Below are 14,415 nucleotides of genomic sequence, written 5' to 3'. Positions count from 1 at the left end.
CCACCCCACCCCACCCCACAGCCCCTGCTCTTCCCTCCCCACCCGCAGCCCCACACAGCCCGGAAGGGAAGACGGAAGGGGCTGGATTTAGCCCCAGCATCATGTCCTGCTGCAGCTCCACCCCGGCCAGCTGGCACCGGCTGCAGCTGCCTGGAGTGGGTGCGGGGCGAGGCGGCTCCGGGGCAGCAACAGGGACAGAGCCGGTGTATGGGGGTGTGGGTATATATAGGTGTGTATTTATATGTGTATATATCTATATGTATGTACATGTGCGCGCGCACATATATAGAGATCTATATGTATATGTGCATATATGTACATGTGTGTGCATGCATATATAGAGAGATCTATATCTATGTATGTATATGTGTATGTATGTATGTGTGTGCGCACATATATAGAAAGATCTATATATCTATATCTTTGTATATGTGCATATATGTGCGTGTGCATATATAGAGATCTATATTTATGTATACGTGTATGTACGTGTGCGCATGCATGTATAGAGAGATCTGTATAGCTCTATCTTTATATATGTCTATGTGCATATATGTACGTTTGTGTGCATGCATATATATAGAGATCTATATCTATTTCTATATGTATGTATGTATGTATGTGTGTGTATGCATGTACATGTGTGTGCGTGCATATAGATATAGAGATCGATAGCTATCTATCTACGTATATGAGTGTGTATGTATGTGTATACTACTAATTACTTCCATTTGATGACATGTATGTGTATACATGCGTGTGTGTGTGTGAGTATGTCACTGCCAGGGCCAGGCCTGCTGCAAAGGGTAGAAATATGCCCCGCCTCCCAACTTAACCCCTCCCTTCTGGCCTGGGGCAGGCACTCATCCAGGAGGGCAGGGGGGAGCATTGCAGCTCCATCTCCCTTCCCTCCCCCATTTCACTGCACCTTCGCAGCCAGTGTTGACTCCATCTCAGTACACCAAAACGCCTCCCCCTGCCCCGAATAGGGATGGAGCAGGGACTGACTGCAATTATTTGTGGGTTTGAAGCTTGGAGCTAAATTCCCTTTCTTACGTCTTTGCTTTCTAGCCCTTCTACCCGGAGAGCTGGGCCTATCTCGGCTTTGCTTGACTCCTCAGCTCCTTGACTCCCGAGTCGGTCCACACACAGCGTTACTGCACTGCAACATCCGCACGTGTAGACGCTGGCTTAAACAATGCTTACCGCGCAGTAACTTACTGTTACTGCCCACTCAGGATCATTCCACCTTTTAGAGAGCCAGGACCCCACCGTTTGTCTGTGATGAAGACCTCTTCCTCCAAGCTTACACAGAATGAAGGGACAGTCACCATTTTCTTAATTATTGCTTCTCCCGATAGTCCTCTGGTCCCTCTAGCAGGCAGGGGCATCCTCCCACCCAGGGGCTGTAGGGCACGTTCGGTTGGTGCCGTTGCAAAATCGTGCAATTTTCTCTCGTCGCTCAACGGGGACACGCCAGGAGCAGCTGCGACGTCCGTGTTCCCAACCACTCCAAGCGTGCGCCGCTCACGCTCTGTCGCTGCAGGGAGGCTAAGCAGATATCGCAGCGTGCCTTGTTGCATTGCTTCCTGAGACAGCACGGGGCGAAAGCACCAATGGCCTGCCTGGCTGACACCGAACCTGGCCCGCCTTCAGCTCCTGGGGGAAAGCTGAGGTTTGGGCAGCTGGTGGGGTCATGAGGGAAACTGAGGCAGGGGAGGCTAGAGGACTGAAGAGGAACTGAAGCAAGAGGGCCTTAAAAGGCTTGTTGGATGGGGGTGGGGATGAGATCTAGAGAAGCTGGAGCATGGTGGGAAACAGGCTTGGAGGGCTGGAAAATGAAACACGGAGTCTGGAGGGCTTGTCGGGGGAAAAATGCTGCAGCGGGAAACTGAGGAACTGAGCCTTGGGGAGCTGGTGGTCTCATGGGGGGAAACTGAGGCACAGGGTTTGCAAGCTTCATAGTTTAGCAGGCAAAGAGGGGGCAGGGGCTGGAGGGCTCAGGGCATGAACGACACGCATCCCCAGAGGTTGTTTTTTTGCAGGGGGTGCACCGCCACGCTCAGGGGGTGCATGTGCACCTGCATGCACCCCCTCTGTGTTGCCAATGGCTCAGAGGGAAACGAGCTTGCAAGCGGTAATGGAGGCATGGGGTGGGGGAATCTGGGGAAACTGAGGTACAAAGAAACCTTAGCACCGAAGCTGCAGGGCTCATGGAGCTGGAGGGATCATTGGGGAGTAACTGAGCTATGGGGAAACTGAGGCAAGGGGGGGCTGCAAGGCTTGGCTGGGGGAGAAGGGGCAGATGTTGGTTGCAGGGCCTCATCCTGCTTTTTTCCTGCATACCTACCAAGTGGGGGATCTATATTGTTGCTGATAAAAACAAGAAAGCCCAGACTTGAGCATCTAACCAGAGTCGTACAAGGGCATCGAAAGCCATTCCTATCCGAAACAGCACTCCGAACGTCTGATTTAGCCAGCCCAGCTAAACCATTGGTAAAGATTCATCCTGAATGCTTCACTTAGCTGGGGCGGGGAGGGGCGGCCTTCACCAGCAGCCCCTTGCATCGCCATGCACCCAGTCAAGGTGCAGTCGTTAATGATTGCACCTCTGCGTGCACGTGGTTAATGATTGCACGGCTGTGATTGTAAAGCTGGGGCAAAGGGCACATAATGCAAGGGAGTTGCTGGGGAAACTGAACAGCTCCCAGGAGCTCTCCAGTCCCCGGCTCCGAGGAGTGAGGATGCTTCTGCATTTCTAATGCTTGACCTGGATGCTCAATAAATTGCTGGTTAGCTGTGCAATAAAGCGGTGCTCTTGAGATAGCAGCGCTCTCTTGCTCTTCCGGGGCCCTGTCTCAAGAAGGAAGCTCTGCTTGGTCCAATTTGGAGATAGCGGGCTTCCCTTCCTGGCGTCCCGCTCCCCACCCTGGCCCTATGCACCACCCCAGCTGGGCAGTGCCCCTGGCCCCAGCCCCACGCCCTCCCTCACCATGAAGGCCTGACTGTTCCCTCTGCATAGACTTACCTGCAGGGAGCTGCTCTGCACTGCTGCCTGAGCCTGTACTCCCGGCCACGTGCGCGTGCACGCACATAGCGCCCCCCACGTTGCACTCCCCCAGCCCCAAACCTGCCATTTCCCACGTGTTTCCACGGCAAACAGAAAACTCAGATCCCTGCATGATACTGGGAATCTGGGAAAAATGCTGCCCTGGAGGCAATCAACCTGGGATTGGGACTTGATGTTCCCATTTCAGAACTGTACCCCCCAATTGCAGCTGGGTGGTCATACTCCATGAGCCCTGCCCCATGTTCCCTGCAGAGCCATAGCCAAGCAGAGCATCCCGCTATGTACTACCATTTCATTACGTGCCTCCGTGCAAGGGTGCCCAGTGCCAGTGCCTCACTAGCACTGCTCGTGCTACAGTACCGGCTTGCTGGTGCAGACTGGGTATCGGACACCACCCATAGGGGCTCTCTGAGCTCTCCCAGTCCTGAAATATTCCAGTTGTGTACTCTTTGGAAGCAGCTTTCCTGGAGACAGGAGCCCTGGCTCCATCGCCTCTGAGCAGGCCTTCCCATGCCGGCACCCCTGGCTATCTCTGCACTTGGGAGCAAAATCCTCTCCCCACAAGGCAAACAGGGTCCATTGTCACAAATCACACCTGCGGGCTTGGAGGGGAATCCTCCAGACAGAAGTAGCTTTGGGGCTGGGGCTTGTGTCCAGCTCAGACATGGGTGCAAGGGGAGCTGGGATGCCTATTGCTGCTGGGAGCAGGTTGAACTGTTCTGCATAAGCACGAGGAAACAAAGAGGAATCGTTTTCAGCTCAAGAACATTTCTAATCCCCAAGAACAAACCCACACGCGCACACACGTGGGGTAAATTGCACACACATGCTAAACCCATGTGTGCACAGACATGCATTCGAGGTATATTTCACACGCGCGCGTGAACATGCCTACACTCCAAACACATATACACACACACTCAAGGCATGTGCCTGTGTCGACAAACATGCACAAACCCTGGGGTAAACTTCACGCACATGCAAACGCTTCAAATATATGTGCACGCACAAGCGCACGCACACCCCACACCGAGACATCAATATATAGATACTGTGCGTGCAAAGGCCAGAGCAGGCCTGATCAGCGAACCTGAGCGATGCCTGAACTCCGCGCATAAGCTAAAGTTGCCACGTGGGCATACGTGCATTATTAACACCTTGTCTCTGAGACCACAAGTGCTTTAGGGCCGTGCCTTGTAGGGAATACACCTGGTTGAAACTTTGCCACTGACCTGAGCCTGTGGTCGCTCTTTAAGACAAGACTGGTGTTGGCATCGCCCAGCAGTGACTTTTTCAATCCCCGAGGTTTCATGCCACGCCATGTCTTCAAGCTCAGCTGGATGGAAACCAGCTATAAACTTGTTACACGTTTTCAATCACTCACTTCCTAGCTGGTTGCCTCTTTTTTATAGCTGGACAGACATTTTTATGGTGAGATAACTCCTTCGCCGATGTGGCGGGTGTACATTTTTTGCACAGTTAGGCAGTGAATTGTATAATATATGCAGGGATCCTCGTTTTCGCTGTTAAAAAAATCCAAGTTTCTCAGATTGAAAGAAAAAAAAATCTGATGAAGGCGCCCAAAATCCATGTTTTTGCAGGATTACAATGAAACACCGCTATCTAGATATATATAGGTATCAGTCAAACACAACGTTTTATTGATATATTTACAATTTTTAAGCAATTTGGAAGCCTACCAGTGCCTCAATCATTATAATAAAATAAATTCTAAATACCTATATAGTTTGATTTTGTTTTTGTTTTTTTCATTATAGAAAAATCAGAGCTCCTCTTGCCCCCTTCGCTCACCAGGATGTGGATTCAGTTGCAGATGCGCCCCCACTGATTCGGTGCATTGAGAAGCCCTATGCTGGTGCCTCCCTCCCCAACCCCTGACCCCCCAGGCCCTGCCCATCCCCCTATTCACTCTCTCCAGGCAGCAGCTCCCCCCTGCACCAGGACATGGGTCCAGCTGTGGCTGTCCCCCGTGCCAGCCTCGCTGTTCCTTCTGCCTGTTGGCAGCAGTAAGAGCCAGGTTCCAGTTTTGGGGGGTCCCAAATAAGTTTGGCTTTGGCTTGTCCCCCACTTAGAAACCTGGGACAATTAAACTGGGGTGTCCTGACTGGACAAACTTCTCCCCTGTAAGCAATGGATCAATAAAAGCCAGATTTATCGTAGGACAAAGGGGAAAGGTACCCAAAGTACTTAAGCTCCAGCCCCAACTGGGCTCCCCACCCTCCTCAGCCCTCCTGAGGCTAATCGCTCATTCCAGGCCCCCCCTGGGCCCTGCTTCCTGGGCCGACTGGGACCTCCACCGCCCCTACAGCCCTCCTTCCACCAGATGTTACCTGGCTGATGGCGGACTGTCTGCTCCGCCTTCTGCCTGGGGTTATAAACCGCTAGCCCCATTGCTAGAGGGCACGTCACCATCCCAATTGCCCGCTGCTCCCCCATAGCCTGGCTCCCAGAACCCAAATCGCTCCGAAAGCGGCAGATGCCCCGAGTGCCCGACCATACCCCACCCCTTGGGGAGCTTCTACCAAGCCCAGGCGGTCTGGACTTGGGAGGTCCACCCAAGGCGGGTGGGGAGCCCTGGGACCCACCACCCTCTACCTGCCGCACTAACTGATTGGATGGGAGGGCCACAAAAAGGGACCCTGGAAGTTGCTCTGGGGGGCAGCTCCTCAGCAAGATGCTGGAGTGTGCTGGTCCTTGCTGTGATGTAATCTGCTGCTGGGGGTCCTCGGTGAGCTACTGGGGTGCACCAGTCCTTGCTGCGATGTAATCTGCTGCCGGGGGGGGGGGGGGGGGCGTCGGGGAGCTACTGGGGGCTGCTGGCACTTGCACCCGGTGCCAGTCACTGCACACCCAAGCTCCTAGTCCCAACCCACAAACTGCTTGGAGCAGGATTCAAGACTGCAGAAGAAAAACTGGCTGGCTGGGCCTTTCAAGTACAGGGGTTAACACCTGTAAGGTATTCTCCCTCTTCAATAAACAGAAAGTCTTCAGGCTAGCCCAGGGCTCCGACCCAAACGCTAGCTACGTCGGTTGTTTTTTTAAATGCACAGAAAATGTCCTCACTTTGAGTTAGTCCGGGTTGTTAAAACAGAGCTGCAGCATTCCTGGCACATTTTCATTTTTCAGGCATTGGAGCTGAGCACTGAGAAGAGCCCCGAGTTTGCTGAAACTTCTTTCCACGTCAGCTGAATTGACCGTCAGCTGGAGGAGAACCACCGCGTACTTCGCCAGGCTGGGAACGCGATCTTCAGCAGCCATCCAGAACTGAATAGGATCCTCGATGTCTGCAAACCCGTCTTTGACGATCCCCAAATACACCGGCCACTCCATGTCGCATTCGTTGGACAGCTTTAATTCCAGCTTCACAGTTTCATAATCTGTATAAACGGCACCAATTTGTTTCGGATCTAGCGCACGGACAGCACGGAGAAAATCAGCTGCTGGCTGTTTACTTTTCACGTTGTACTGTCTCAGCTTATCAGCGAGGCTTTGAGCAACTGTGGACCCTTTTGCATTATCCGTTGACGATGCCAGATGCTCCAGCCACGAAATTAAATCCAGGACAGTGTTGTACACTTCATGTATTTGGCGTTTTTGGGACTGCAAAATGTCCAGGCCTGTCGCCAGGCGTCCACAGCTCTCTGCAATGTACTTCAGGTCAGTGTGCAGGTCTTCTAATGCTAACAGGCTGGTCAGTTCCTGCAGAATAGATGTATCCCCTTGTTCCGTTCGTTCCTGCTCCACGAACCCACGGTAGAGCTGGTAGTACCGTGCATGGTACTCCACACAGCTGAACCATGTTTTCCACCTGGTCACAACTGGTTCGGGTGGAAGTGTTGGTGAACCCACACTCTGTTCCTTCAGGTATCTCAAGAACCGTGCACGGCACGCTGGAGCTTTCGCTAGAAGCGACTTCATCAAAGCAACAAAGCGATCCACTTGCTTGAAGGCATCTCGCCAGGTATCTCCCGCCAGAGCAACTATATGGGCGTAGCAACATATGTGTACACAGTTGGACCACAGAGTGCAAAGCACGTCGTTCCAAGCCTTCGCCATGTAGCTCGCGCTGTCGGTCACAAATGCCAATATTCGCTCAAGTGGGATGCTGAATTCCACCATGCAAGAAATCAAGGCTTGGGAAATGGTGGCATGATTCACTTTCCCCAGGCACACGGTCTTTACCAGCTGCAGCGCGGGAATGTCGGCATGCCTCGGAGGACGGACCTTGAGCACCTGAAATAAAATGTTGAGAACTGGTCTATTTTGGAAGTCGGTTGTTTCATCGGCGATCACGGCAATGAAGTTTCCCTCGAAGTCACGAAGAAGGCGCTGTTTTTCCTCTTCAAAAAGAGTTGGGAGGTGGGAATGCAATTGGTCTGACTTGGGAATGGCACTGCCTCCCTTAATGTGCTTGCTCAAAAAATCCCTGACAACAGGCAAATCCATTTTATGCAGAGGAAAGTCTGCTTTCAAGCACATTCGAACAAAATCCAAAACGAGGGTGTCGTGGTGGGCTTTGGCAATTGTAGGACACTCGAGTGCTGCAGTCCCAGTGCACTGTTTCTTTACCGCGGTTGATGAGCCCATTTCGGCATCTTCTCTTTGTCTCTTTTCATTCCTTTTATGCTTCGCGCTTTCCATGTGCTCGACAATGGTCTGCTTGCGAACGTGGTCTATAGGCTTGCTGCACGCCGTGCAGAACAGCACGGTCCCGTCCGTGTGAAACTTATCCTTGCCGAACTGAGCGACACGTTCTTTCGGGGTGACTCTCGCGCTCTTTGGCATCTTTTCTAGACTTGAATGCGACGTGCGGGGGCTGAAGTAAAATTGGAGAAGCATCAAAACATGAGCCCGGATATGTAGGGACCGACTCAATTTGCAATTGCAATTTTTTTTTTGCCCCCACAGAAAGCACAAAAATCAAGTGTTTTCCATGAAAAAAAGGAAGCAAACCGGGAATTTTGTTGGGCTTGGGGGAAAAAGAAAGGGCTTCCTAGTTCCAAGCGGAGAAGTTGGGAAGCCTACAAAGTGTGGCAAAACCTATGGGAGCCTTGGAAAATGGGAGTGGGGGCAACACAGGGCTGCCGGGTGCCCAGGGCACTGCCGGCAAGGCTTGCAGCAGCTGTGATGGGGCTGCACCGGGGCAAGATGCCCAGGCAGAGCCATGCCCCCACTGCAGACGCTGGCAAACTCCCCCCATCTGCACCAACCTGACCAGGGGCAAATTCATGCCTGACCCCAATGCACTGCAGGGTGGATTGATTTGAAATCAAGGCGATTTAAATCACGGATTCAAATCACCAAGAGAAACCTCCCCAATTTCAATCTTTGATTTAAAATCAAGTTTCCCACGGATACTTCTTCACATATTTCTTAAACAACGGTGCAAATCTGAGCACTAAAACATATGCTCAATACAGCATTTTACACCATCTGTCCTTCAAATCTTTTTTTTTTAATTTTCAAATGTTATCAACTCAAGACAAGTCGTCACAACACTACCTTAAAACTTCTGCAACTAGATCTCATCTTCCCTGCTCCCCCTGTCATTATTATTCATAGACTGGAGCAGAAATGCGAGTTGTCCTACTCTTTCAACTCCCAGGTGATTTCTTAGCTTTGAGTGAATAATACCAAATGATGGAAATGGTCTCTCTGCGCCTGCCGAGGAAGCTGCTGCTGTGAAAAGTTGGCTTGCCAACTGAAGGACCTCTGCTTCAAGGTGCCTGGCTAATGATCTCCACCAATTCAGGGGAGTGACTTTGTCCAAAACATCATCGTTAAACATGTACTGTTTAAATGGGTCCCCTCCAGCCCTGAAGTGTATTATGAGTGGCATAACGGAGGGGTGATTTTGAGATGCCCACGCCATGGCAGCAGCATCTTCTGCAGAAGTCAGGCATCTCCCTTTATATCAGGGGTGGAGAGCGTTTGCAAGAAAATGAGGTGGAGTTAGTGCTTGATCCATTCGCTTCTTCATCGCCTCCAGTTTAACTTTCTGGTTGGGGATTTCTTTCTTCAATGTCTCTTGAAGTGCCTTCCAGATCTCGACAGCATCAGCGATGCAGCAACACTCGCTCTGAAGTTTGCTCAAGGCTATGGATATAGGCTTCAGTACACCGAGCATATCCTCTACACTCCTCTTGAACCCCATGTTAGATACTTTGGATGAGATGCGTCCATCTATTTTATCACGGTTTTCTTCACAAATTTTGATGAGAACAGGCCGGCTCGTAATGAATTGTTCCAAACAGTCAACCGCAGCACGCCACCCAACATCGTGCGGGAGAATTGGTTTGCATCCTCCTGCTCTCTTCAGCGAAGCCGAAGCAAAATGGTTGTTGCGAAAGTATTTTGCGACTTCGACAACATCTTCTTTTATGTCTGGAGAAGCACCTAAGTCTTCAGCTAAAAGGTGCATTAAGTGGGCACTGCAGCCATACGCTATTAAGAAGCATCCTTCCGTTTTGTCTTCTAGGCATCGTCTCATCTTCGCCACGTTTGCAGCACTGTCCGTGACAACGCTGCGCACGTGACAGTTGAATTTTTGTTCACAGTTTATTACAGCTCTCACTGCCACGTCTTTGAAATATTCTGCGGTGTGAGCATTTCCCGATGTATCTATTATTTCTGAAAGATAGGCAACCCCATCTTCTGTTCTCACACAGGCACATATTACTGGATCGTTGGGTATATCGCTCCACCCAGCCAGGCTTAAACTGGCAAACTTCCCCGCGGTATTTCTTGCACACCGTTCAAGTTCCTTCTTGTACACCGTATCTAGCAACCGTCCGCCCACGTCTGCTCTACCAGGTGGCGTGTACCCTGGCCGTAAGCACTCAACCATCTCGACGAAGCACGTATTGTGAACAATGCGAAAAGGAGAATTGGTGGCATAAATGAACCGAGCGATCTTTTCATCTATGGGGTCCTGTTGGCATTTGCCGGTCCTCACCACAAACCCATCCACGGTGGTGGTTTTACTGGATGATTGAAATCTTTTGCTTGCTACTGATACTTTGTGGTCTGAAATACGTTTAATTGCAGCACTGCTGCTCAAGGGACCAACGGATGACTCTGAAGTTGTTGCGCATAGCCAGTCAAAGTCTCTTATGCTTAAATGGGATCCTGAAACAAAAATGATTTTGGAATAGTCATTCTTCTCAGTTCTTCTCACGCCATTATTCAGTTAATCATTTACAGTTTTTTTTTTTCCAGCAAGGATGCCGATCCGCTTCCAAAGGACCAAAAAAGCTAAGGCTGACTGCACTTAATTTTGCGCTTCATTTTGGAGCGAGCCCCATTGAACTCACCGGCACTTCTGTTTTTGGAGAAAACAAGGATAGGATGGGGTTCCCTTGGGAAAGCTGAGTTATGCGGAAGTAAAATAGGGAATAGACTTATGGCATCACCATTATGGTCCGGGGCCATGATGGTCCAAAGTAAGGGGCATGTCTTATGTCGTATAAAATAAGAAAATGACACCCGGTGGTAACCGGCAACTCCCGATTTCTCTTACTGCAGCTTTCTGTACCAGAAACTGGGGTGATAAGAGTCTAAACCTAGTTAACTAATTAAACAAGCCATAAGGAATAGCCAAGCTAAACTTTTTTTTTTTCCTAGCAACATCCAACGTAGCAAACAGCTTGGGAATTTACTTGTGAAACCATACTCCTACTAAAAGGCAGAGAGAGAGTCTTGAAGACGGCTGCATTGCAAAGCGAATGATTTAATTTACTAACCAGTTGATCCGCATTGTTCTTCGGACACATCCACGTCTTCATCCACATCATTTTCTCCCCATAAGCAGTTGTCACGATGACGTTTCATTCTTGCGACTAGGCCCTGCATCTCCCTCTTGCACTGCTTACACTTGGCACGTTTTCCTTTTTTACCCAGGGAAGGAATTTCTTCAAAATATTCCCAGAGAGAGTCTCTCTTACGCCCAGAAGTCAGGACTGTTTTTCTGTGGCAAAAGTGTGGGGGAATATAGGAAGCTGTGTGTGTGCGCTACTGAATCATGTCTTCCCTTTTTCCTTCCAGTCCACTCCACCGCTCCTTTCTACTCTGCCTCCGTCCTTTCCTACATTGTCTCTCCATCTTAACTAACTCCTCTGCCTTGCTTGGTCCAGCTCCACCGCCACGCAAGCGCAGAACAACTCTCCTATCCAGCCTGGGTCTTTGCGCCTGGGATTTTAATCTGTTGAGAACCAGAAACCGAACGCCCAAAACTTCCAAGAAGCAAGAGCTGGTCGTCAGGCTGGACAGACGGACTAGAGCCATTTTCCTGAGATGAAAAACCGAAACGAATGCCCGTGTTTGGTTGGTAGGTAACTCGACGTGTGCGAGGGTGACGGAGCCACCGATTCATTTTTATGAGACGGTAACTGTAGGTTTAGCATGTTTGGGATGAGATTTAAGTGCAAGTGTTCTTTTTCAAACTAGAGAGAAATTTAGGAGTCGATCGATGATTTTAAAAAAGAATAATAATAAAAAAATCTGATTTAAATTAAAAAAAAAAAAAAAAATCAGATTTTCTTTTAATTTAATTTTTTTTAAATCATTGATTTCTATCCACCCTGCAATGCAGTGTTGGTCTGACCTCCAAGCCAGAGGGGCAAGACCCTGTAGCCAGGCTCCTCCAGGGCTTAGCCTCAGCAGGAGCATTGGCACGTCCCCGACCGGTGGCTGACCCACCTCTTCCTGAGCCCCTGCACTGCTGGAGAGTTCACCGTTTTCCTGCGTGTCCGGTCCGCTGCCCCTTGCTCCAGCTTGGGGTTGGTAACAGCAGCCTCCCAGGTGCTCGGCTCTTGGGGAAGAAAAAGGAGAAAATAAAAGCAGCAGCCTCCCACCATGCACTTCTCCCCCAGCCCTTGGTAGAAAAAGAGTACAAACCAGCAGCATCCTGGCCCCACTCCTGCCACCCCAGCCCTGCATGGTGCCCGCACGCCAGCCCTATTGCCCAGGACCAGAACAGAACTGGGGCCATGGGGAGCCTGCAAAATTAAGCCCCAAACTCTGCAAATTAAACCTGTTCCTACCGATCATCCAGCACTGGGCAATCAGGCCCTGACTCTCCCCCAGCCCTGGCACCGTGACTTGCACCTAGCCCCAGCCCTGTCAGTGGACCTCATTCTGATCCGCAGACCCCAACCCCTCCCAGAGAGGGCCACCAGCTGCCCCCAACCCCCTCTTTACCCCAAAGGTGGCAGGAGGCAAAGCGAGTCTGAGCCAACCCTCGCTGGTCTCAGATTCTCAGGCCCTGGCCCACCCCGTCCAGGCAAGACTTAGGGTTTCGCACCCTTTTTGGGAGCAGTTCTTCGCAGGCTAGAAGTCTGCCAGCCTACGGAGAGCTGTTTGCAAGAGGGAAAAAATCTGCTTTTTTCTCCTTGAAAAGGGAGAAGCCCAGCAGCCACGCGTGGGAAGTAACGATTACATCATAAAAATGGCCATCCAGCTACGAAGAGAGCAAACAAGCTGCAGTTACTGCTTGAAAATGTGCAACAATCCCATAGCTGGTTTCCATCCAGCTTTCATTTCCACGCGTAGCAGGGCCTTTCCAATAGACTTCCATGGCCGTGATGCTGGAGATGAGCCCCAATGACTCGGCCTTTGGTTGAAAGGGAAGCCACGGACATTACTCCCTGCGGGATGCTGGTGCTCCATCCGAAGCTACACAGTAGAGGAGGAGGGAGCAAACAAAGCCACTTGCTCCAGGGGCTGGGGGGTGCCACAAGAACGAGCAACATCCTGAATCAATTCCCAATTCGCCACAGGTTTTCTGCTGCTGGAAAGGGCAGAACCGCCACCTCTTACCTGCCCCTCGCCAAGAGCCTCGTCTGGGGAAGCAGCCCAAGGAGCTCTCATCGGCTGAGTCCCAGGTCTCATCTGTGTCGGGGGAATCTGCAACGGGACAGAGGTTAACGGTCAATAAAAAACAGTCCAAAGTCACTGGGAAAACCCACTGCCCGGACACACGTACAACAGCCTGTTCTTAGGCACACAGGGCTCGTGCCTGACAAGACAAAGTGGGAGCGACTGGGAGTCCAGCGCTGATGGTGGACTCAGCGTAACCACAAAATCTTGGACAGGTTGGGAAAGTGGGCAGAACGGGATAGGATGCGGTTGAACAATGATGCTAAATGCAAAGTGCTGCCCCCAGGGAGACAGAATCACCAGCGCGCCGACAGACTGGGAGGGGTCTTCCCAAGCACCGCAGCAGCAGAAAGGGATCTCGGAGTTATAATTGACTCCAAAACGACCACGAGTCGCCAATGCGACCAAGCGATCAGTAAAGCTAACCGCGCTCTTTCATGCATTAGCAGGCGCATCGCGAATAGGTCGAAGGAGGTGATACCGTACCAATCATCATGGGGCAAGTGGTGAATATGCACGTAACAAAGGGCATCAACTGTTTTGGAAACCAAGGTGTATTGACTACTAGACGGCTGGGCTATGAGACAACTCTTGGCTGGTTACCTGGCTCTTGCTGGAACAGGGGCTCCTCTTTTGGGACACAAGGCAGCTCCTCCTGGGGCCCGGGGGTTTCACCCCATTCGGCCTCCTCCTTTGGCACGTGCCCAGGATGGGGCTGAGGCTGCTCCAGCCCCGAGCAGAGAAATCCTGCCAGTGCCTCGGGTCCCTCCTTGAGCTGCCCATTCCCCGTGACCTGGGGACAAGACAAGCACGTCACTGGGAGCTGGCAGAGACGGGGTTGGGAGGGAACATCCCCAGACACACGGAGATCAAGAGGAGCATAGATGCAAGCATGACACTCATTTGGGGTGTCCTGTCCTCCGCAAGCCCCAGCCAAAGCCCCTCGGCCAGAGTCACAGCCTCGGCACAGGTCTCCACATCGCGCCCCCACGCCCAGCTCTGCAGGACGGCCAGGACCTGCTCCAGCACCACCTGCTCCAGCATCTGCTCCTCGCTCCAGCCAGCGCTTGCAGAGCTCCCGCAGGTGGGTGCAAATCTCCCGCGGCCCCTTAAGCCTCGGAGCAGAGACCCGACCCCAGAGCCATGCTCGGCACCATGCCCCAGCACAGAGACGCTCACCCGCCAGCACAGGATGGGCTCCTCCACGGGCTCCTGCTTGACCACGGGGGCTGCCGGGCATCTCGGGGACGCCCGGACAACACAAGGGGCGTTCCCTGCTCTCTCGGCTCCCACCCAGGGCTCAGGGTCCGTGGGGTCTTGCTCCTCCACCTTCACCACGGGCTGCACCGGCGCCGGGAAGGGGAAGCCCGCGGCTGAGGCCGGCTCCAGCTCCGCAGCCATCTCCTCTGGGTGTCGGGGCTGCCCCCCGCCAGAAGGGGCCAGTGGGG

General features: G+C 51.8%; 2 protein-coding genes across 5 annotated transcripts in view; both read right to left on the bottom strand.

Annotated features, from left to right (window-relative positions):
- The window catches only part of LOC102369191 (zinc finger BED domain-containing protein 1-like), a 22,524-nt gene that overhangs the window by 6,164 nt on the left and 1,945 nt on the right, over positions 1 to 14,415 (bottom strand). The window lies entirely within an intron of this gene.
- LOC102368925 lies at positions 4,768 to 14,391 on the bottom strand. 3 transcript variants are annotated; one of them, XR_001359242.2, is made up of 7 exons: positions 14,147 to 14,391; positions 13,571 to 13,760; positions 12,908 to 12,994; positions 11,789 to 11,900; positions 10,834 to 11,057; positions 8,594 to 10,219; positions 7,775 to 7,907 (listed from the first exon to the last, which is right to left on the bottom strand). XR_001359242.2 is itself a non-coding variant. In XM_025195593.1 (6 exons), exons 1-6 carry the CDS (start codon positions 14,366 to 14,368, stop codon positions 9,006 to 9,008), a joined length of 2,049 nt encoding a protein of 682 aa, XP_025051378.1. In that variant the 5' UTR covers positions 14,369 to 14,391; the 3' UTR covers positions 7,915 to 9,005. The 3 variants fall into 3 exon arrangements, 2 of the variants coding, with proteins under 2 accessions (XP_014383030.1, XP_025051378.1); XM_025195593.1 differs by lacking the exon at positions 7,775 to 7,907 and having other exon boundaries at positions 7,915 to 10,219; XM_014527544.2 differs by lacking the exons at positions 8,594 to 10,219; positions 10,834 to 11,057 and having other exon boundaries at positions 4,768 to 7,907.

Source organism: Alligator sinensis, unplaced genomic scaffold (assembly GCF_000455745.1).
Source record: "Alligator sinensis unplaced genomic scaffold, ASM45574v1 scaffold2126_1, whole genome shotgun sequence".
NCBI lineage: Eukaryota > Metazoa > Chordata > Crocodylia > Alligatoridae > Alligator > Alligator sinensis.
This window is presented reverse-complemented; position numbering and strand designations above follow the sequence as displayed.